This window comes from Onychomys torridus, chromosome 1 (genome assembly GCF_903995425.1).
Source record: "Onychomys torridus chromosome 1, mOncTor1.1, whole genome shotgun sequence".
NCBI lineage: Eukaryota > Metazoa > Chordata > Mammalia > Rodentia > Cricetidae > Onychomys > Onychomys torridus.
The window spans coordinates 99,144,453-99,167,600 of record NC_050443.1 but is presented as its reverse complement, the minus strand read 5'-3'; the positions used below and the strand labels follow the sequence as shown (position 1 = coordinate 99,167,600).

General features: G+C 47.2%; 1 protein-coding gene across 1 annotated transcript in view; it reads right to left on the bottom strand.

Moving 5' to 3' along the window:
* Window positions 1-23,148, bottom strand: part of Otoa (otoancorin) — an 87,286-nt gene that overhangs the window by 26,141 nt on the left and 37,997 nt on the right. Inside the window, exons 11-20 of the mRNA XM_036180201.1 lie at window positions 21,977-22,116; window positions 17,025-17,148; window positions 13,221-13,436; window positions 9,696-9,863; window positions 8,231-8,374; window positions 4,907-4,965; window positions 4,117-4,234; window positions 3,278-3,351; window positions 2,781-2,916; window positions 1,542-1,732 (exon numbers count right to left, since the gene is read on the bottom strand). Of these exons, the coding sequence (XP_036036094.1) occupies window positions 1,542-1,732; window positions 2,781-2,916; window positions 3,278-3,351; window positions 4,117-4,234; window positions 4,907-4,965; window positions 8,231-8,374; window positions 9,696-9,863; window positions 13,221-13,436; window positions 17,025-17,148; window positions 21,977-22,116 (1,370 nt within the window). The remainder of the gene's footprint in view (window positions 1-1,541; window positions 1,733-2,780; window positions 2,917-3,277; window positions 3,352-4,116; window positions 4,235-4,906; window positions 4,966-8,230; window positions 8,375-9,695; window positions 9,864-13,220; window positions 13,437-17,024; window positions 17,149-21,976; window positions 22,117-23,148) is intronic.

Here is a 23,148-nt window from a genome sequence, read left to right as displayed (position 1 = left end):
TGTCATCTCAGCACCAAATGACAGTAAGGTCCTACTGAAATGTCTGCTCCACAGCAGGAAGTTCTGCATGGGAAAGGACACATCTGCTTGGCTGCTGGGAGCTCACATTCACCTGGATCCAGGCTGCTGCTGCTTCTTCATCATCATCAGTATCAATATCTTTTTTAATTTTTATTACACTCATTTATTTATGGGGGGAGGGTTGTTGCCACAGCAAGCATGTGGAGGTCAGAGGACAATTTGAGGAAGTCAATTCTCTTCTTCCACCAAATTATCCATGAAATCGAATGCAGATCTTCAGCCTTAGCAACAAGCACATTTACTCCATGAGTCATCTCACCAGCCCATCATCTTAACAACAACAAAATGTAGTATAGAGAACCAGAAATTCTCACTCATTGATGGTAAGAGTGCAAGAGTAGCCTCTGTGAAAGACATTTTGATGATCTCTTGCAAAACCAAATACATCTTTCACTTATTACCCAGCAGCTGCACACTTCTGCATTTACACAAGAGCTTTGAAAACGTACAGATATTTATAGCAGCTTTAATTATAATGGCCCAAACTTGGAAGGCATGGAGATGCCCTCCAGTTGGTGACTGGACAAGCCATCCCAGCTACCTCCAGACAGTGGGGTATTGTTCAGAGCTAAAGACATGAACTATCAAGTCTTGAAAAGACCAGAAGAAAACATACATGAATATTACTATGTGAAAGAGGCCTGTTTGAAGAGGCTGGATACTGCATGTTCCCCTACCTGACCATCAGACAAAGCCATCAGTGGTGACCAGAGACATGGGGTGGGGGACTGCCTAGGCAGAGACAGTAGGATAGAAAAATACTAAACATGCTTTTGGGGAGGGGGGGGGTATTTTATCATTCTTACATTTTGGGGAAGCGGAGGTCATGGCACATGTGTGAGGTCATAAGACAGCCTACAGGAATCCTTTCTCTCCCTCCATCATGTGGGTTCCAAGGACCGAATTCAGATCATCTGACTTGTCTGCAAATGCCTTTCCACACTGAGTGAGCCTCAGTGTGAGATTATATATATGTTTCTCAAGACATGGTTTCTCTGTGTAGTCCTGGCTGCCCTGGAACTCGTTCTGTAGACCAGGCTGGCCTTGAACTCACATCTGCCTGCCTCTGTCTCTCAAGGGCTGGAATTAAAGGTGTATGCCACCACTGCCCAGCTCACACCTGGCTTTTTTTTTTTAACATATTTTCTGGAGACTGGACTCAGGCCTCATGCTTGTATTGGTACAGCAAGCACTGGACCAATGAGCCATGCTGAAGTACCATCTTTTCAAAACTCTCCCGACTCCGAACACCAAGGTGACTTGGCGATGACCACATGAGGCCTGCTGCCAGCTATGACTGTTCCCTCTTGGCAGGGAATCTGAACCTGAAGGAGAAAGGTCACATATTCGGAGTCAGTGGAGACTTCTCATCCTAGTCTGGTGGTCTCTGTAGAAGCAGCCAAGCCAGGTCACGCTCACCAAACCTGCCACACCCCCGCAGCCCAGGAGGCCCCTCTTACCCCCACTGCTCCAGAAGCCTGGACCTCACTGCAGCCTTCTGCTCAGAGCTAAGAGCTGTGCAGCCTCTGAGGCCATGCAGAGCAGTAGCCCAAGCTCGGGGTGAGATCCCTCTCTCAATGAAGGTGGCTGGCAAATGGCACAGGAGGTTTCCCACGATGTCCACAGTGTACTCATCAGCAATGACACCATCCTGAAACCAACAAAAATAGCTGATGGGAGATCCAGCTGGGGTCAAGCTCACGACCTGTTGAGGACACTCCCCATCCCCAAACCCCATGCATCTTTCAGGATCAGAATCACCTACCTCGCCACAGACCGAGGTAGGTACCAAGTCTGATTTCCCTCACCCAGGGAAGCAGACCTCAGGTGCTTGGGAACCTCCAGCTTAGCACATGCTTGGCATTCAGTAAATGGAGACTGTTATCATTGATACTGTATATTTGATAACCAAGAGCAGGATACACCCCTCAATGGTAGAGCACTCACCCAGAATGCACAAGGCCCTGGGCTCCATCATCAGTGACATGAGATAGTAATATTAGTGTGACATGGGAAGCTGCATCTGAGCCTCCAGAGCCCTTTCTCAAAATGGCAAACATAGCGTGGGTGTATGTTTGCTGTGGGTCAGGGACTATGCTAAGTGTTACAGGCCTTAGGAACCATAAGTACCAACCATTCATACTCTGTAAAGATAAAGAAACTTCCTGGTTCCCAAGTATGCCTGAAGCCCTGACATTCTGCAATGCATTGCCCAATTTACGCCCACAGAGCTGCAGAATGGTGTACTTTGGCATCCGCCTTACACATGAGGATGCTGAGGCAGAGGGGAGGAAGGGTTTGCCAAAAACACAGAGCCAGTTGCCGGCAAGACTTGAAAAGAACTCAGTCCAGGGGCTGGGGATTTAGCTCAGTGGTAGAGTGTTTGCTTGTGCACGGCTCTGGGTTCGATCCTCAGCTCAAAAAAAAAAAAACAAAACAAAACCCAGTCCTCCACAGTAGCTGTCCAGCATTCTCTCTATGAGGTGGAAGTCTCCAGAACCAATGGCTGACTCTGAGACTCACAAGTCAGACTTCTAGGCATCACTGGAGGCTCAAGATCCCATCAAGTCCCTTCCACGGCTCCCTGAGTCCGCCACAGACACACACTTCCAGATTCCCTCCACAGCTCCCTGAGGTGACCACAGACACACTGAAGGAACGGGGCACTAGGAAAAGTGTCTCCCAGGATGTTCTCTTACCAGACACTGCTGTACCTTCCTGATAACCAAACTCCTTTTATGGGAATCTAAAACCAGGCTGTCCAAGTGTCTCTTCCCCAAGCTGGTCAGAAAACGCATACAGTGAGAGGTGGGAACTGAAGCCAGGAAGCGGGACCTACAGAGAGACCAGAGGATGGAGGAAAGCAGTGTCTGTTCTGCACTGTCCCCTGAGACCAGAGGCCACATCAGCACCAGACACCACCCAGAGACGTCCTGTAAGCATGACTGCTCCCACAGATGTGCCTCATGTCTGAAAGCAAGTCTCCTTCCCATCACGCTCCAATTTAGGGTCCATGTGGAACACTGACTGCTCAGAGCTCACACGTAATCCCAGACTCTCAGGTCCTGAGATGTCTAAGGCATTCTCCACCCTGCCTCTGGTTCCTTAACAAAGCCCAGAGGGAAAGAATGGCAAAGTCTGGGGACCCCCCCCTCGTCTGGTGGCTGAGTTAGAAAGGGGCTCAATGCTCACGTACGGAAGGGTAGCCAAGAGGAATGGTGGCAAGGAAGACCTGGAGACTTCCCAGTATTTCCACGCCAAACAATTAACCTGCAAGGTCAACACAGGGAACTTAGCCAGACAATAATAAAATCAAACACAGACAGTGTCCATTGTGTAACAGAGTGTAAGTACCACTCCGTTGACACCAAGAGCTGAGAAAACTGAGATAGCAATAAGGTGAATGTATACATTAAGTATGAGAACAATTTCGTTTAGGATTGGGTGAGATAGCATCTTAACAGCCATTGATAGGAAGTCAAACATCTGGCACGGGACTAGAACAGAATATTATATGACCGTTTTTACTTTTCATATATTTATTCATTGAGGTGTATAAGCAAGTGTGCCACAGCAGGTATTTAGAGGACAGAAGACAACTTTGAATCAGTTCTCTCCTACCACCATGTGTAGTCCAGGGATCCTGAACTCAGATGTCCAGGCCTGACAGCAAGCACCTTTACCTGCTGATGCATCTTTCTGGCCCTTATGCAACTATTTTGATTTAATAACAGAGATTGATATAGTATATACAGAGAGAGAGGAAGCTGGTGTGGGTTCATGTGTTTTTATGTCACATGTACTGGAAGGGACACAGAGGTCTTTGTGCTCACAGATAAGAACTAAGGGAACCTGCAATGAGATCTGCTATCTGCCCAGAAAGCTGGGCGAGGACATGTTTTCTATATCTGGTTCTAGCCAGTTCCATAATAGATCTGTATGATTCTGGTAGAAACATCTTTAGATACCACAGTCCATCCAGGCCCAGCCCTGGCATCAGGAGAGAGCTGGAAGCAGGAAACCACTCCAGGGTACCTGATCTGGTGAAAGCAGGGAGAAGTTGTCCTCGAAATACTGGAAGTGGGCCAGGAAGACATGGGCACTCATGGCATCGATGTGTGAGCATTGCACGCCTTTCACCAGCTGCCCAGCACTGGGAAACAAAACGAGGACCTCTGAGAAGTAGGTAGGGAGGAAAGAGGAAAGGAGCCAAAGAAGGCATACTCCACTCAACTTGGGCTGAGCACTAAGCAGCACTAAATCATGATTTCCAATGTCCCGGCAAGCTCTGCATTTCAATATTTGGTCTGCAAAGTGTTATTTTTGGCAGAGTCTAGAAACAGGAAGTAGACTAGAGGTAGAGGATGTAGGTCAGTAGGGGCAAGTCCTTGGGAAAAGGGCTACTTCCTGTCTCCCTCTCTGTTTCCAGGCCCACCATGATGTGAACTGCCATGAAGGACTGGAGCCCTGACAGTGTGAGCTAAGACAAAAATATTCCTCAAGTTGCTTTCTAAAAAAAAACTTCTTTAATGCATTTAGTGTGTGTGCATGCGTGTGTGCACACTAACACCCATGTACATGGCACACATGTGGAGATCAGAGAAAAACTTGCAGGACTTGGCTCTCTTCTTCTACGATGTAATTCCATGGCTTGACCTCATGTCATCAGGCTTAGCAGCAAGTGCCTTAACCCACTGAGCCATCCCACTGGCCCTCCCTTGGTTTTTGGTAGTTTCCCACAGCTCAGAGGGCCCTTTTCAGAAATCAGGCTTCCCTACAGAAAGCTTCGCAGGGTTGTTGAGGCCAGGCTATCACCCTGCCCTACCTCAGGATCTCCTCAGGCCTTTCTGTGGTCTTTTCCAGAAGCTCATACAGGAACAAGGCCTGGGACAAGAGAGAAGAGACAGTGGTAGGGCCCAGCGCACTGAGGCCCTGTGGGGAAAGCACATGTGATCTCGCCTTACAGATGGGGAAACTGAGGCTGAAACCAAAGTGTTGCGAACCCAAGGCCCTCCAACCACTAAGGGGCTGAGCCAGATCTGAAATAATGTCAGGAGAAATCCCAGAGCACAGCCTGCCACACTCCAGATGATTCTCCATACTCCACAGCAGTGCTTCTCAGCCTGTGGGTCACGACTCCTTTGGGGTCCAGTGACCCTTTCACAGGGGCCTGTAGTTGGAAGTTTTCCTGTGTCCCGCCTGGCCTGCAGTCACAACAAATCTCTCTCACCCTCAATCCCACAGCTACTTATAAAATAATCACTCAGAGGCTTAATATTGTTTACAAACTGTGTGGGCTAATGGCTCAGGTTTCTCGCTAGCTAGCTCCTATAACTTGACCCACTTCTATTAATCTATAAGTTGCCATGTGGCTGTGGCTTACCAATACTTTCACATCTTGCTTCTCCCGGTGAGCTGGCATCTCCTTCCTCTCTCTCTTTCTCTTTCTTCTTCCTGTCTATCTGCTTGAATTTCCTGCCTGCCTCTAAAGCTGCCTTGCCATAGGTCAATACAGCTTTATTTATCAATCAATCAGAGCAGCACATATTCACAGCATACAGAAAGACATTCCACAGCAGGGGCCACCTAAGACCATCTCCGTATCAGATATTTACATTACGATTCATAACGGTAGCAAAATTACTGTCATGAAGTAGCGACAAAAATAATCTGATGGTTGGGGGGGGGGGGGTGTGACCGCAAAAGGCGGAACTGTTTTAAAGAGCTGCAGCATTAGGGAGGTTGAGAACCGCTGCTCTAAAGGCTGAGTGAAGAGCGGAAGCACAGAGTGGCAGCACTGAAGTCCTACTGCCTCAGCTTTATGTAGCTGCTGCCCTGCAAAAGGCTCAATGAGGTCCCTCTTTGTGTGCCCTGCTAGTCCTGAACCTGAACAGCAACATGATGCGACCAGCAAGGACCAGAAAGTAACATCAATAAAGGAACTCATGCCCACAGCACACCTCCCCGCAAACCCTCCCAGGTGAGCACTCTAGAATGCTAGAGCATAGGCAGGGGAGTCATTTGTTTTAAGGAATGAAATTTTACAGAATACCTAACTTGCAGAAGCGATCAAGTGCAACATTTGTCTATTTTATAGACTCTAAAACTTTGAACGTAATTCCCCAAATGCAGTAAATTATGAGCTAGAGTTAGACAGAGGCTTCTGGTATGTGACAGCTGAGGGCCTCAAAGTCTCATAAAGGCCTAGGCAAAAAAAAAAAAAAAAAAGTCTTGGACTGTCCAAGTGCTCTGTGTATGGTCCCTGGGGCTTCCAAGGACAATAGGCCGGGGAACCTTCTCACTGGCTTCCCAATCTCAGCTCAGTAATGAAAACTCCATTAGCCCAGCTGCTGGGATAAAAATACCTGGAGTCTGTCTACAGAAGTATGAATTTCCAAACTAAAGCAAGTATTCAAGCTGCTGGACCTGGCAGTGGTTTGTCACATGGCAACAGTGTGCTAGAACACTGTCCCCCTTCGTGAAAGACCCCACAGGAGATGCCCTGCTGCTCTGTTCATGTCTGCAATCCTGGTTCCTGAGTGGTGTGGGAACAGGGCAATAATGTGCCCAATAAACATTTCCAGAGCATAGAGAGATGCTCATGGGATAAAGTGCTTTCCACACAAGCATGAGGACCTGAGTTTGTATCTCCCAAACCCATGTAAAAGTTGAGCACAGTAGCACACATATGTAATCCCAGTTCCTCTGTGGGGAGATGGAAGGCAGAGACAAGGAAATCCCTGGGAACTCCTAGGCCAGAGTACTGGTTGGTTTTGTGTGTCAACTTGACACAAGCTAGAGTCATCAGAGAGGAAGGAGCCTCAGCTGAGGAAATGCCTCCATGAGATCCAGCTGTAAGGCATTTTCTCATTTAGTGATCAATAGGAGAAGTCCCAGCCCACAGTGGGTGGTGCCATCCCCAGGCTGCTGATCCTGGGTTCTATAAAAAGGTAGACTGAGCAAGCTATGGGAAGCAAGCCAGTAGGCAGCACCCCTCCATGGCCCCTGCATCTGCTCCTGCCTCCAGAATCCTGCCCTGTTTGAGTTCCTGCCCTGACTTCCTTCAGTGATGAACAGCAATGCTGAAGTGTAAGCCAAATAAACTCTTTCCTCCCCAACTTGCTTTTTGGTCATGGTGTTTTGTCGTAGCAAATAGAAAACCTAACTAAGACAACCAGCTAGCTTGGAGTATGCCTCAGTGACCAACAAGAGACCTTGTCTCAAGCAAGATGGAAGATACGAACTAATACTCAGGATTCTCCTATGACCACATGGCACACTATACACACACACACATACACACACACACACACACACACACACACACACACACATTTCAGAAGTGATCTCTGGGCTCAGTCAATAAAGCACTTTCCACACAAGCATGTAAACATGGGCTTGGTCCCCAGAACCTACAAAAAGAAGCAAGCTGTGGCTACACTGGTGGTGTAAAGGCAGGGATCCCTAGGGCTCCCTGGACAGCCAGTCTAGCTGAATCAGCAAGCTCTAGTGAGAGCTGAGGGACTGTCTCAAAAAGCCAAGTAAAGGGTGATTGAGAAAGGCACCTGAGATTGAATTCTGGCCTCTACACACATGCACACATGCAAAATAAATCACTTCAGAAGCAAATGAAAATGGAAGTAACTAATTCAACAGAAAGTGGGGGAAGGTTCCATGACCAGGTATTAGCCTCCATAGCATCTTCCTTTCCAAGCAGCCTTGATGCTGGCAATCTCTAACCATAAATGCAGTGGTGGGTAACATTTACAGCACACTGGGCTGGGTGTCCTAGGTCACAACTGTTACCCATAATCATCCTTATTTTGCACATAAGACAACTGAGGCTATGTGAGGAGAAGTTACTTCCCCACAGCTAGTAAATGGAAGTCAGAATCCCTCCTTACGCCTTGTCTAACTTCTTACCACACACTACTTTGCTTCCTGGTCTCAATAATAAACATAAAGTGTCTTTATCAATCTGACCCTAAATAGGTCATTTGCATAATGACAAACAATGAGAAGTGCGTGTCCAGAGTTTGCTGTGTAACTCAGCGGAAATGCACTCACCTGTCATGTGGGAGGCCCTGGGCTCCGTTTTCCGCACCACAGAAGGAAATACAGGGTTGCTCTGTGAGCATTTTAGTCCTACCTGGCTCCTTCTAAGCTCCTTTTCCTTCAGGACTGTAGCATTGAACCGGGGTTCTTTCCACAAATCGTAAAGGGACAGTTCCTTAAAGAGAGTTCTCGGCACCTCCACAATGCCTGAAGCCCTGGCATCTTCTGCTTCCATCAGCTGCCGAAATTGAGAAGAAAGATAGAGCAGAGACTGAATTCTGCTTCCCAGGCCATAAAACATATTTGATCTGTTTAGCAACCACATGAAGTAGGGGCTGTTTTTACCTCATTTTTCAAGTGATCAAACTGAGGCTTAAAAGTGATGAGTTGAAAGCTGGTCACTGTGACTCAAACTGAGTCTGTGTAGTCCACTGTTAGAGAAGGAGTATGAGCAGCCCCGCTCGATAGCTCACGTATTGAAAACTAGCTCCCCCAGATAGTAACACTATTCTTGGGGCGGGGGTTGTAGAGACTTTAAGAGGTGGGGTTTAGCTGGAGTAAGTAGGACAGTAGGGGACAGGTTTTGGAGGACATGCTACCCCTGCCCATTTCCTGTCTTGCTCTCTGCTTTCTGGCCCGCCATGAAGTGAACAGCTCTCCTCGGCCACACTTCCGCTGCCATGGCTCTCTGTCCAAGAACATGGGGCCAAGCAGCCGTGAACTGACACCCTGAACCCATCCTTCCTCCCTTACAGTGTTTACAATGGGTATCTGGATCAAAACAACCGAAAAAGTGAGTAATAGACCCATAGTCTGTTTTAACCATCCCGACTCCTGCTTTTCACAAAGCCTTATGTTTTCAAACATCTAGGGTTTGGTTTCTTTTTTTTGTAAGATATATTTATTTATTATGTATTCAGAAGAGGGTGCTAGATCTCATTGCAGATGGTTGTGAGCCACCATGTGGGTGCTGGGAATTGAACTCAGGACCTCTGGAAGAGCAGTTGGTGCTCTTAACCTCTGAGCCATCTCTTCAGCCCCTGGGGTTTGGTTTCTTAGCAGATTTTGTAATTGGATACAGTAGATGAGGGTAAGACAAAATGCTCAAAAGATCAATGGATCCAAAGCACTCTGCAGACTTCAGGATTCAAACAGACTTTTGAAGTGTTTTTAGAGCCAACTGTGATGGATGGTACATGCCTAGAAGGCAGGATAGAGAGTCCAAGGCCAGCCTGGGCACCACATAAATCCCCCCTTAAAAAGAATAACCATCATCTGAAATCCAGTCAAGAAGCATGGTTTGAGAAAAGTCTTCCATATCAGACCGACTAGGAAAGCAAAGGGGTCTGAGGAGAGTGTACTGTGGTCAGAGGCACTCTGTCTGCAAGGGAAGAAGCGCCACCAGGGGCCACATGTTCTGGATTCCGAACACCCCACACACTAACTACCAAGATAACCCCAGCCAAAATAAAGGGCCCCAAGTCTTAGCCTATTCACAGACTCTGAAAACCATATCCTCTGTAAGCCACATGGCTAAGGACTGCACAGTTGCCTCTCACCTTGCTGAGGATACCTTGCTGCTGGACAGGTGACAGATCAGACACATGCTGGGAAGCAGGGCTTCTCAGGACCTGCCAGAGATCCTTGTGGTCCATGTTGTGGAAGGCTTGTGTGCTGATCCCTGCCAGCAGCACGCCCATCTGGCTGACATTGTAGAAGGACAGCACCTAGCAGAGAAACAGCCATGAGAACCAAGCTCTCTCCGACATTTACTAGGCCAAACTGATGCAAGTCCTGGGATGGGTGACAGCCAAGGGGCCCGATGGGGAGCAAGGTGGATGAAGCACTCATGGGGCTTCCTTCCTTTATCAGGAAAGAGAGTTAAATACCAAAGCACGATGCCACAGTAAGCTCTCTGGTGGGAACTGCTATCCTTGGTAAACCCAGAACGAACAGAATAAAAAAGTGATGTCCCTTGAGCTATTGATGGGCGTTTGGTTTTGGTATTTGACATTAGGGAAGAGACCAGTCTCTTTGTCGAGGACAGGGATGGAATGAAACAATCTCCCTCCGTTTCCTGGAATTATTTGCACAGAAAATGTCATCATGGACCCCCAGAACCTCAGTCAAGGTCCAGAAAAGCTAAGGTCTTCAGAGCCTCAAAATGAAGCCACAATGAACCTCCAGGAACAGGATGAATGCTGGCCTTGGCCTTGAGTACAAAATGAACACAAGGGAACCATGGTTGTCTTCAGAGGGTTGCCATTGCTATGACGGAACACCATGACCAAAAACCAAGTTGGGGAGGAAAGGGATTTTTTGGCTTACACATCCACATTATAGTCCATCCTTGAAGGAAGTCAGGGCAGGAACTCAAACAGAGCAGGAACCTGGAGGCAGGAATTGATGCAGAGACCATGGAGGAGTGCTGCTTACTGACCTACTGACCTGCTGACCTGTTCCCCATGGCTTGCTCAGCCTGGTTTTTTTGTTTTGTTTTGTTTTGTTTTGTTTTGTTTTGTTTTATATAACCCTAAACCTCCAGCCCAGGGATGGTACCACCCACACATAATGAGCTGGGCCCTCTCCCATAAATTACTAATTAAGAATATACCCTACAGGCTTGCCTACAGCCAGATCTTATGGAGGCATTTTCTTAATGGAGGCTCCCTCCTCTCCGATGACTCTAGCTTATGACAAGTTGACACAAAAGTAAAACTAGCCAGGACAATGGTCATGGTGCCATGGTGGAGCTGGCATTCATAAGCAGACTCCAAAGCAGATGCCTTGGGCTTTGCCCACTGTGACTTTGGCAACTCAGTCCCTTACAGTCTCTGTGCCCCGCGTGAATAACCTCAGAAATGAAGGTTGTCAACACCACTGAGATCATGAGGATGATAGGAAGACTAAATGATTAACCCACTTAGAACAGATCTCAGCATACAATAAGCACTTCATGAGCATGTGTTATTATTTTCATATTGGAATTGGTTCCAATCCAAGAGCCAGTTGACATCCTGGGAAGTGACTAAGTATGTGAACAGAGAGAGTGGGATGCCCGAGTGCTTTGGAACCAAGTCTCTGGGGCCTGGAGCCTTTTTAACTGGACCCAGCATAGACAACTCTCTCCACACATACCATAAGAAGGTCCAGCAGAGCAGCTACAGGGTGCACCAAGGCGCCTGCCCTCTAAACAGGACTTTCTTCGCACACAGTTCCCTCTCTGCAGCCCAGGGCTGAGACAAAAGAGCATCATTCCTGGCACCAGTGTGATGGGTAATGATAATAAGTATTTTTAAAAATATCCCCTATAGTGGATAACTCCACCGATACAAGCCAAATGTCTTTGTGCAGTTCCGGGGGAGGAGCTGCTGCTTGGCGCCTTTCTTTGGGCGGGGTCTGGAATGAGAGCAGTGGAGATTTCCAACAGGTAATCCTGCCTGCCAACCTGTATCAAGAGACACCTGAGAGATGAATAAAGCATGCTCTGGACATGACCTTTGGAACATTTTCAGGGAAATTTAGCTTCCTGGCCACTATGAGATGAACGGCCTACTCTTCCACACAAGTCTTTCAGCCATGGTGCTTTTTTTTGCTTCATACTCAGAGCAATGGAGCCAGCTGACCACAGACTGAAATCTCTGACTCAACAGCAAAATAAGGCTTTCCTCCATTAGCCTGGTCCCCTCAGGTAGCTGTCACAGCCATGAAAATACTGCTCACGTGCAAGCTAGGAGGTGTGCAGCAGCCTTAAAAACAAAGAAGAAAATCCTGAGGTGTGTCCGCGGCTCTGTAGCAGCTCTCTCGAAGAGCTCACAGCCTGTTACTTCCCCAATGTTCAATCACTTCCCTGTGCACTGCTCGAGGAATCCGCAACAGCGAGGGGAGGAAGGAGTTATGCTCAGCCCCGTTTTAAAATAGGGGAACCAGGGCAAAGAGAAATCAAGCTATTGCCTAATGTCACACAAGTAGATGACAGAGTAGAGATCCAGTCACCTCCTCCACATTTCCTCTGTATAGCTGCTTCTGCTGTATGTGCACATGGCTTACTGTTATAGACAGAATGTTTGCATCCGCCCCCAAAATTCATATGCTATGTGACGGTATTGGGTTGCAATGAAGTCACGAAATATCCTTGTTAGTTTTATGTCAACTTGACTCAAGCTAGAGCCATTTGGAAAGACGGACTCTCAAATGAGAAAATGTCTCAGATGGCCTATAGGCAAATCTGTCTGGTATTTTCTTGACTAATGATTGATGTGGGAGGGCCCAGTTCACTGTGGGTAGTACTGCCTATACAAAGGTGATCTTGAGTTGTCTAAGAAAGCAGGCTGAGCAAGCTATGGGGAGCAAGCCAGTGAAAAGCATTCCTCCATCACTTCTGCATCAAGTTCCTGCCTCCAGGTTCCTGCCTTGGCTTCCCCTGAAGGTGGGCTGTTACCGGTAAGCCAGATACACCCTTTCCTCCCAAGTTACTTCTCGTAATGTGTTTTATCATAGGAATAGAAACCCTAAGTCATGAGATATTAGAGGTAGACAGGGGCCCTGAACTGATAGAATTAAGGCCCTTACCAGAAAACAAGGCTGGGGAGAGAGCTCTCAGAAGGCAAAGGTTTTCTGCACAAGCATGAGGACTCTAGTTTGGACACCTACATAAAAAGATAACCATGGCAGTCAGCCTGACACCCCAGCATTTGGGGTGGAAGGCAGAGACGTGTGGGTCCTTGGGGCTTGCTGCCTGGCCAGTCTAGCTAAAATGGCAGGCTCCAGGTTCAGTGAGAGAACCTGTCTCAATAAAACAAGGTAGAGAAATCTTGAAGAAGACATTTCATCATCCCTCTGGCCTCCACACATATCTGTATAAGTAAGTGTACATGTATTTGCCAAGAGACAGAGAGACAAGTTTGCTGTCATGAAGTTCACCTAAGTACATAGAAAGACGGGCTGTTGTCCACAAGCCAAAGCAACAGGCCTCAAAATGAGGCTTCCCAGAACTGTGGAAAGGAAATGTCTGTTGTTGAAACCACCAACTCTGTTACTTAGTTACAGCAACCTGATTAACATCACAGTGGCCCCAACGGTACCTTTTCCTGGGCCAAGTATTTGGCAGACAAGATGCAGATCTGGCTTCTGCTCCAGCCTGTAACCTGGTTGAGGGTAGAGATGGCACTGTGCACCGCCTCGGGGGAGAGGGATTCCAGCTGACTGCTGGTCAGACCCACGACTGCATCTGACAGAGAGCCTAGGGTCTCGTTGAGGGTCTGGTTCTCTGTAGCAATGTCCAGGAGGTTGGCCTTGAGCTGGAAGGATAACAAACTGGTATGAGCCTGGATAGACAGCATGGCAGCGCTCCCTGGGACCACACCCTGGTATAAGGACTCCACACTGCCCTCTCTAGACATGGGCCCAGGAACAGCAAAGCAAGGGATTCTCAGTCATGGCCAGTGACTGGCCCCCTGAGAATGCCTCCTCCAGGCCTGGCTTTCATGTGCTGAACATTCACTTTGAGTCTCATTTAAATATTAATGTGTTGTTAAATCAGCCTCCAAGCATGGCAGGAAGAATTTTATTCCCCTGTAACTCCATCACATTTTGTAGCGTCTGTTTTCCTCTTGTGATCTTGAACTCTATGTCCATATATTTGGTTGCTTTCCTTTTGTGAACTATTCAGGGGCTTTCTTATGGTAATATATAATCTACACAAAAAAATAATTCTCAGCAGTACAAGAAAGATAAAGTGAAAATCCAAACTCAAGAACGTAATTACGGAAATGAGCAAATGAGCTCAAGGCTCAGTCACGGAACACTTTCCAGAAGCGGGAGGAGGGGGAGGAGAAGGAAGGAGGGGGAGAAGGAAGGAGGGGGAGAAGGAAGGAGGGGGAGAAAGAGGGGGGTGGAGAAGAGAGGGAGAAGGAAGGAGGGGGAAGGAAGGAGGGGGAGAAGGAAGGAGGGGAAAGGAAGGAGGGGGAGAAGGAAGGAGGGGGAGAAGGAAGGAGGGGGAGAAGGAGGGGGGTGGAGGAGAGGGGGAGAAGGAAGGAGGGGGAAGGAAGGAGGGGAAAGGAAGGAGGGGGAGAAGGAAGGAGGGGGAGAAGGAGGGGGGTGGAGGAAGGAGGGAACAGGAAGGAATGAGGGAAGGGAAAGGAAGAAGGTGGGAGGGAGGAAGAAAGGAAGGAGAGACGGAAGAAGAAAAAAAGGAGGAGAGAGGGGAAGAAGGGAGGGAGGAAGGAATGTCATGTGTCTCTTTCCCAGTGGTTCTATGCCTTTAGAAATACACAGTGTGACGTTCTTACAGATTTATAATATGAACAGAAGTACTTTATATTTTCACTTTCATGTGTGTGTGTTTCTAAGATTGTCATAATGCACAGGGCGGTCGTGGCGCACACCTTTAATCCCAGCACTCGGGAAGCAGAGGCAGGCGGATCTTTGTGAGTTCGAGGCCAGCCTGGTCTACCAAGCGAGATCCAGGGAAGGCACAAAGCTACACAGAGAAACCCTGTCTCCAAAAACCAAAAAAAAAAAAAAAAAAGATTGTCATAATGATTATTTTTATTGTAATACACTTCCCTAGTTACAGACAAGAATTCCTATCTGATTCTGGTAAGGAAGGTAATAAACTCACCAACCATATCATAGCCTCTGTACAAATAATAATAATAATAATAATAATAATAATAATAATAATAATGATGGTGATGATGATGGTGATAATTGAGAGGCCAATGAGGTGCTTCAACAGGTGGCAGTACTTGGCCACCGAGCCTCATGACCTCAGTGGGATTCCTAAACCCCACAAGATGGATTAAAAAGAACTAACTCTCATGTGTTCTCTGACACATAAACGTGCACACACACAATAAAGAAATAAGTAAGCCGGGCAGCGGTGGCGCATGCCTTTAATCCCAGCACTCGGGAGGCAGAGCCAGGCGGATCTCTGTGAGTTCGAGGCCAGCCTGGGCTACCAAGTGAGTTCCAGGAAAGGCGCAAAGCTACACAGAGAAACCCTGTCTCTAAAAACCCAAAAAAAAGTAAAAATAATAAATAAATGTAGAAAATGAGCATAGTGACCTGTTTTAACACCTGAATTTGTCTACACAACATTGACTTCAGTCCCGCATGTACAACCCTTTTATGTGCAATCTTGAAATTGCCACTGGGGGGCAGCAGAGCTAAGAGGAAGAAACCCGTTTCAGTAGGCCCCCTTCCTGGGTGCTGTTCCCAGGCTATAGGAGGAAGAGAGCCCTACAGTGGCGGCTCTCAAAGCCTAGTCACAGGCAACAGCAGTGTCACGTGATGGCTAGACTTGCACAATTCCAGGCCACAACCAGACCTGGGGAATCAGCTGGTTGCTCAGAACCCAGTGGTGTGCACTTTAAGGAAACCAGTGAGCCCTCAAGCCTGAAAACTACCGAGCACCCTGTCCTTAACCTGTTGCCCAATGACCTGAAGGGGGCCCAGGCCTTGTGTAATTGCATTTGCCTTCCTTTTTGGCCAAGGGTGTCTCTGTGGCCACAAAACACAATTATTTTCTTATTTTTGCTTGAGCTTAAAATTTTGTCTTGAGCACAAAAATAAGCCTTGACAAATAGATGACCATGGTGAGAGATGCCAAACGTAACAAGGTATTTGTGTGGAAAGCTGCTATGGAATTACTGGTGGCTTCACCAAGATTTTCTTTGAATGATATTGTAATGTGGTGGTTCTAAGTTTTTAATTAAGAAAAGAGCGACCTGAAATTTGAATGGGGAAAAATAGGAATAAGAAGCCTGGATGTGGTAGCATACGCTTGAAATCCCAGCACTCAGGTGGCTGGGGCAGGAAGACTGCAAATTTGAGGCCAGCCAGGGATATATAGCTAGACTTCACTGAAAAAATAAACAGAGAGAAAAGGATGGAGGAGGGCGGGGAAGTCATCTGCGTTTGCTAATTTCACCCAGAAACAAGTCTAGGAGCTGAGTAAAAACCACACTCACTCAGGGCTCATCCCTCCTGCCTGTGCTGGGATCATCTGGATTCATGGATCATGCTGGGATCATTCATTCATTCATTCATTCATTCATTCATTCATTCATTCGTGGAGAAGTGACCACTACGTACCATTGCATTCCTGTAGCAGCCCGAGGACAACTTGCAGGAGTCAGTTCTCTCCTGCCACCAAGTGGGTTCTGGGGCTGTCAGCTTGGCCCTTGCCCTAATAACTGGTTTTTTTGTTTTGTTTTGTTTTGTTTTGTTTTTGTTTTTTTGCCACTCCAATTCTCAGAGTTAAACTTAAGAACCCATACAGCTTATGCAAGAATTCTACCACTGAGCTATAATCCCTAAACCCTTTTCATGTGTTTTTATTTTTTTATTTTGAGACAAAGTCTTAGGCTGACCCTGAATTTGTGACATTCCTGCTTCAGACTTCCAAGCAGCTGGGATCACAGGTCTGTGTCACCATGCTGGGCCTCTGAACGTCTTTAAAAATGTGACATACCCAGGCCACATCCCTAGACCAATAACGTCAGTCCCTGGCGTGGAGTCCAGCAGAGCCTTTCCTCCTATGGAGTCCCTTGTACTACAATTGCATTGTCTGTCCTTCAACCACTTGTCAACACTGCTGGGCTCCCCCAGACCTCTGAGCAGATCTCCACTTAAGACCCCCAGGCTGTGCTCAGTACAGATGCTGAGATTTCCAGGTGACCCTTCATTTTAGTTGGTCAGGGCTGTTCTGATTATCTTTCAATATATCCACGTTTTCTCTAATTCCTTCCTATGCTCTTCCCCTCCAGGACTGAAAATGCCGTCTGCCGGGATTGGACTGCTTAATAACACATTTTTGTTCTCAAAGGCCAGGCAAACTGGGGAAACTGAGGCTGAGGCCCCAGGGACTCGCATCTTATCTGTACCTTCTGGATGCCAGCCTGGAAGCCCCGGAGGCGGCTGCACTTGAGCATCTGGTGGAGAAGGACTTGGGCCAGGGTGGCGTCCAGCAGCTCCAAACCATCGTAGAAACAGACCAACAGCCCCAACCTGTGTGAGAAGATAAGGGAGGCTGCCGGGGTTGCTCAGAGCTGAAAGCAGCCCAGACCATGAAAGTGGCCGTCACTCACCCGCTTCATCCTGTGCCCTCTACCTGGATCATTACCTTTCAACAACCCCACAGACTGGTTTTCACCAGCCCCTGGTGTGGGTTGAATGTGGAATGTCATGTATCTGAACACCTGGTCCCCAGCTGGTGGCAACCATGGCTGGAGGAGGTGGTTCCCTGGCAGCAGACAGTGGAGGGTTATAGCCTGGTCTTGTTTCTGGTCTTGTTTTCAGTTTCCTGGTTGATCGTGATGTAAAGACCTGCAGCCTCGTGCCCCATCCCCCACCATGCTTTCCTCGCCATGATGAGCTTTACCTTCTGAAACTGTCAGCCAGAATTAAACTCCTTTGAAGTTGCTTCTGTCAGTTATTTTATAACAGCAACAAGAAAAGTAACTAATAGAGCCCCATTTCACAGAAGGGCAGACTGAGACCCAGAGAGATCAGGGAACTTGCCCAAAGGCAAGTAATGGAGTTGGAACTTAAATCTAGAGCCCTCCAACTAAGCCACCTCATCCCCTAGGAAAACATATGAAAAGGAGGATGCCAGAGTCCCCATGCCCCATGTCAACATAGAAGTATAGGACCATCCACTCTGAACAACAGTTCTAGTCTCAGGATACTTTACCACCTGCCCACTCAGATGATGCTAAGAGGTCAGAAGAAATGAAACAAAATAACTCAGGAGTGGAGGGATGCAAACTCTGGTCTAGCTGGAAGCCTACAGCTAGTGGTTGAGAGCATACTCTCAGGCCAGCTAGAGTGTGAAGACCACTTCTGTGAGACATTTGCCTCTGGTGAATAACTTGACTCCTTACTGAGGTTGCTGCACACAGCAGTGCAGTGCACACTGTGGGCTACAGTGCAGGATGAGCCTGTCTCTCTGAACTCTAAAGTAACTGGACAGGCAGACCCAGTGATGAGTCTCCCGGTGGATACTAAACACTCACTCACTCACCAGCAAATGTTCTTAGAGATAGGACAAAGACCATCTAGATCAACATGGCTAGACAAGCTGGTTGACTACAAGCATCCTTGCTCAGCCTTCTCAGAGATATTGACATATTCAGCCATGGACACAGGAGTTCATTAAGCCATAGAAAGAGGAGGATGGTGGTTACCAAGAACGGGGGTGGATTTCAACAGACACAAAATTTCAGTTAGATAAGAGGGGTAAGTTCCAGAGACAGAGAGCATGGCAATGAGATCATGGCAATGATAGTTAACAACAGGGAACCCTGCTCAGAGCAGATCTAAGCATTCTCCTCATTCTCTTTACCTATATAAACACACACACGTACAGAAGGTAACAGGCATGTATGTTATGGGGGAGGCTATTCATGGGCAGGGGCATGTGTGTGCATGGGTTGTGCACACTCATGTGTGAATTCAGATGTGAATCACAGCATGAGAAGGTGGAAGCACAGTCTCTTGGGTTAGACCTCACCTTCCACCTTGTTAAGGATGAAGTCTCTCGTTCATGGATGCATATAGCCCACACACTCCTGCCTCTACCTCCTCCATCTCTCCATATTACAGATGCTCACACTCTATGTCTAGCTTTTATATGGGTGCTGGGATTTGAACTCAGGTCTTTACCTTTGCTTAGCTAGTGTCTTTATCCACTGAGCCATCTCCCCAACCCTGTAGTTTTGATCTTGGATGTCCCTCAAAGGTTCATAGGTTGCAGATCTGGTCCTCAGCATGGCAGTGTTCCGAGGTGGGACCTTTGGGAGGTGATTAATCACAAGGGCTCAGATTTCCTTGATATGTTAACCCATTGAGAGACGTGCAGCCTCACAGGCTATTGGAGGTGGTGAAGACATTGGGAGGCAGGGCCTTGCTAGAAGAAGTAGGTAACTAGGAAGGGCATGTTTTGCCCTGATACATTCATCCCCCCAACACGCACCCCTCGCTGCTTCCTGGGTGCCATGAGGTGTCCAGTTTTGCTCTGTCGCTTGCTTCCACCATGATGTGTCCATGTGTCACTTCCACCAAACCCAAAAGCTGCAGGGCCGAGCCACCATGGACAGAAACCTCTCTGAACCATGGGGCAAAAATGAGCCTTTGCTGCTTTAAGTTAGTTCTCTCAGATCTTTTGTCACGGTGAAGAAATTGACCAGCGCCTTATACTATACATCATAAGTAAACACAACTTTAGTTGTGAAGTAATTTTAGGGAAAAATACCATTTATTGAGCACATGCAGTGTGTCAGATATGAATCTTTGAGAGGAACGAATGAGGCAGGGGGATTCTTGTCTCCCATTTTTTACATATGGATAAAGAAAAGCACAGGGAGGTGATAGGATGTAGCCAAGGTCACAACTCGAAAGTAGCAGAGCTGGGATTAAACCCTCTTAAGAAGTCTAGCTCTGGGTCCATGTCCTTACTTACCAGGTTATTTTATTTGTGTGTGTGTGTGTGTGTGTGTGTGTGTGTGTATGTGTGTGTAAAATAGTAAAATATGATTCATACTGTTGGGTGAAATTATGGACAGGGGATATTGTGGCATAGTTCCAAATGAACACCCACTCTAAAAGGATTTATCTGAAAGATTTTAAGGTAACTCAGGATGTGACAGCCAAGACCCTGAGAGGATGGAGAGAAGAGTGTGTGCTGGTTAGGTTTGTGTCAACTTGACCCAAGCTTGGCATCATCTCAGAAGAGGAAACCTCAATTGAGAAATGCTTCTATCAGATTGGACTGTGGTCATGTCTATAGGACATTTTCTTGATTGATATGCTGTGGGATGTTCTGTATGTCAAATGTATTGCTCTGATTGGTTAAAGTAAATAAAGTGCTGATTGGCCAGTAGCCAGGCAGGAAGGATAGGGTAGGCGGGACAAGGAAGAGGAGAAGGCTGGGAACAGGAAGGCTGGGAGGAGACACCGCCAGCCGCTGCCATGAGAAGCAACATGTAAAGACACTGGTAAGCCACAAGCCATGTGGCAAAGTATAGACTAACAGAAATGGGTTAATTTAAGATAGAAAAAGTAGATAACAAGAAGCCTGCCACAGCCATACAGTTTGTAAACAATGAAGTCTCTGTGTGCTTTCTTGGTTGGGTCTGAGCGACTGTGGGACTGGCGGGTAAGAGAGATTTGTCTTGACTGTGGGCCAGGCAAGAAAACTCTAACTACAGGTGTGGGAGGGCCAGTCCACTGTGGATGGTGCCATCCCTAGGCAGATGGCCCTGGATTGTATAAGAAAGCAGGTTGAGCAAGCCATGGGAAGCAAAACCAGCGAACAGCACCCCTCCATGTCTCTGCATCAGTTCCTGCCTCCAGGTTTCTGGCCTTAGTTCCTTCCATGGCTTCTTTCAATGATGGACTACAAGCTGTAAAATGTGATAAGCCCTCAACTTGCTCTTGGTCATGGTATTTTACTAAAGCAACAAAAAAATCAAACTAGAACATATGGTTCTCACCACCTCCTCCCTTGCTTGACTCCCTTCCTCCAGGTTCAAGCACCCCTAACTGGAAATGGCTAAAGATGGGGATCTCAGTGCCATGACTAGATTTAAGAGCTGATGTCATCCAGGGACTCCCCGGCTGACAGCCTGATACAAGGGATCTCGAACATGGGAACCCACCAGCTGCCTCCAACACTTGCCCCAACCTAATGGAAACACCACTGAAGGGACCAGGGCCAGTCATTTTTTTCCCAGAAGCCAGTTTGCTAAGACTGCTGCCCCATATTATCCCACCATCCTGTGTTGACTCATGCCTGGCTTCAACCAGATCCTCAGGAAGTACATCCAGTCTGGTAGCAAATCAGGGTCCTACCTGGCCACAAGCAAAAACTGTTCTTGCTATTTCCAGTCAGACAGACCCCTGACACCTCAACCACAGTTGCTGACCAGATGTCATGAGCCAATCATAAATCGATTCCTGTACTAGTAAGAATCTATACTCCATCACTTCAAAGTACACTTAACCACAGCTGTAAATCCCCTAAGCAGGCTTAAAAGGGACTGCCTTACCCTCCCCTGGGGTCCAACCATTTTGGTTGGACTCCAGCATGCTGGTTTTTCTGTCTCGAGAATAAAGCCGCTTTCTACAATTGTGCTTTGGGTGTCTTCTGGTCACTGGAGTGGTCTAAGGACCCTGCAGCCACATTGACCTTACACTGGCACCCCGCCTAGTGAAGATGGCCTAGCCCCAGCTCAGGGCTGGAAGAAGCAACTAGGAGAGGTGATGAAAAATGCCTGATATCCAGGAGATGCTCCAGGATTTTCCCCTTTCCCTTTCCAAACATTTTCAAAGGGTGATGAGCCCTTGGGAGCAAATCCCTCTCCTCACATGCACAGAGAAGTGTGGGGCTATTCTCAGGGAACCCTGGATTGTAGTCACTCCAAGGTATCTGGTGCTTTGATCACATTTGTGTGTGTGTGTGTGTGTGTGTGTGTGTGTGTGTGTGTGTGTGTGTGTAAGTATGCATCCTCATGTGTGTCTCCATGTGGAGATCAGAGGATGACATCAAGTGTCTTTCTAAATCGCCCTCCACCTTACTTATTGGAGCCAAGGTCTCTCAGTGAACCTGGAATTCATCACTTACCTAGCCTGGCTGAGCTCCCAGGATCCTCCTGTCTCTACCTGGTATCCTCTCTCAGTCGTGGGATTATAGGCACATCTTGACACACCTAGCTTTTTACCTGGGTGCTGTGGATTCTAATTCAGATCGTCACGCTCATTGGCTAAGTGCTTTACCAACTGAGCTGTCTCCCCAGCCCTTGGATCAAATATTAGAAAGGCCCAGTGCCACCCTTGCCTGTGAATGGTGGAGATATTCCTCATGTCGAAGCTGGAGCAGCGGATCCTCTCCAGAAATGCCTGAGCCAGTTCAGGGGTGACATCATACACTGTGTCCAGCTGCTTGGTGGCGTTGTCATAGCTGATAAACAGCCCAATCTGGTAGACAAGGATGGGAAGATGTGTGAGATCAGTGAGGAGGGTCAAGTGGTCCAGTGGAGATCCCTCGAGGTGGCCCGTGCTGCACCCATCTCAGCCATATGGTTATGCTACCAGTTCTCAAACGACTTTATTGCTTTTCTCTTATTATCATTTTTTGATGTTCAGTGTATAAACTCATTGCATATGACACTTCGTTACACAAGGATAGTTATATTTATTATATTATAATTATATTTATATGAGTATCTACTATTTGTGGAGCACTCTCCCCATAGCCCCTCACCCCTCATCTTTCTCACCTCCCCCCATCCTGTTAGCCCCGTTTGTTCCCCTAAACATTTCACTACTACTTCCATGCCTTATACACACACATAGTTTTATGTATCTGTATAAAATCTGGGAACCACAAGTGAAAGAAAACACATTTGTGGGCTGGAGAGATGGCTCAGTGGTTAAGAGCACCGACTGCTCTTCCAGAGGTCCTGAGTTCAATTCCCAGCAACCACATGGTGGCTCACAACCATCTGTAATGAAATCTGGTGCCCTCTTCTAGCCCACAGTCAAACATGCTGTATACATAATAAATAAATCTTTAAAAAAAAAAAAGAAGCAAGAAAGAAAGAAAACATATTTTTCTGAGACTGACTTAATTAGCTTGATATGATTATCTCCAGTTACATTCAATATAACTTCATTCTCTATGGCTGAAAAATTCCATTGTGTAAAACTGGACTCAATGGGGAAAGAAATGAAAAAATAAAAGAAATCTCAAAGCTGTGTGGGTTGGAGGGGGTAAGGGAGTGAGTATATTCAAGATACAATATATAAAAGTCTTAGGGAATTAATAAAAACATCATTAAAAAGTAAAAACCACACTGATTTCAAATAAACAAAGAGGACAGGACGAGAAGCGTCCGTTGTACGCACAGAGCATGCTTTCCTTATCCACTCCTCTGCTGTGCGGTCTAGTTGGCTCCACTCTTTTCTTAGCTGTTGCACTGTGTGCAAGTGTCTCTCCAACCCGTTGCC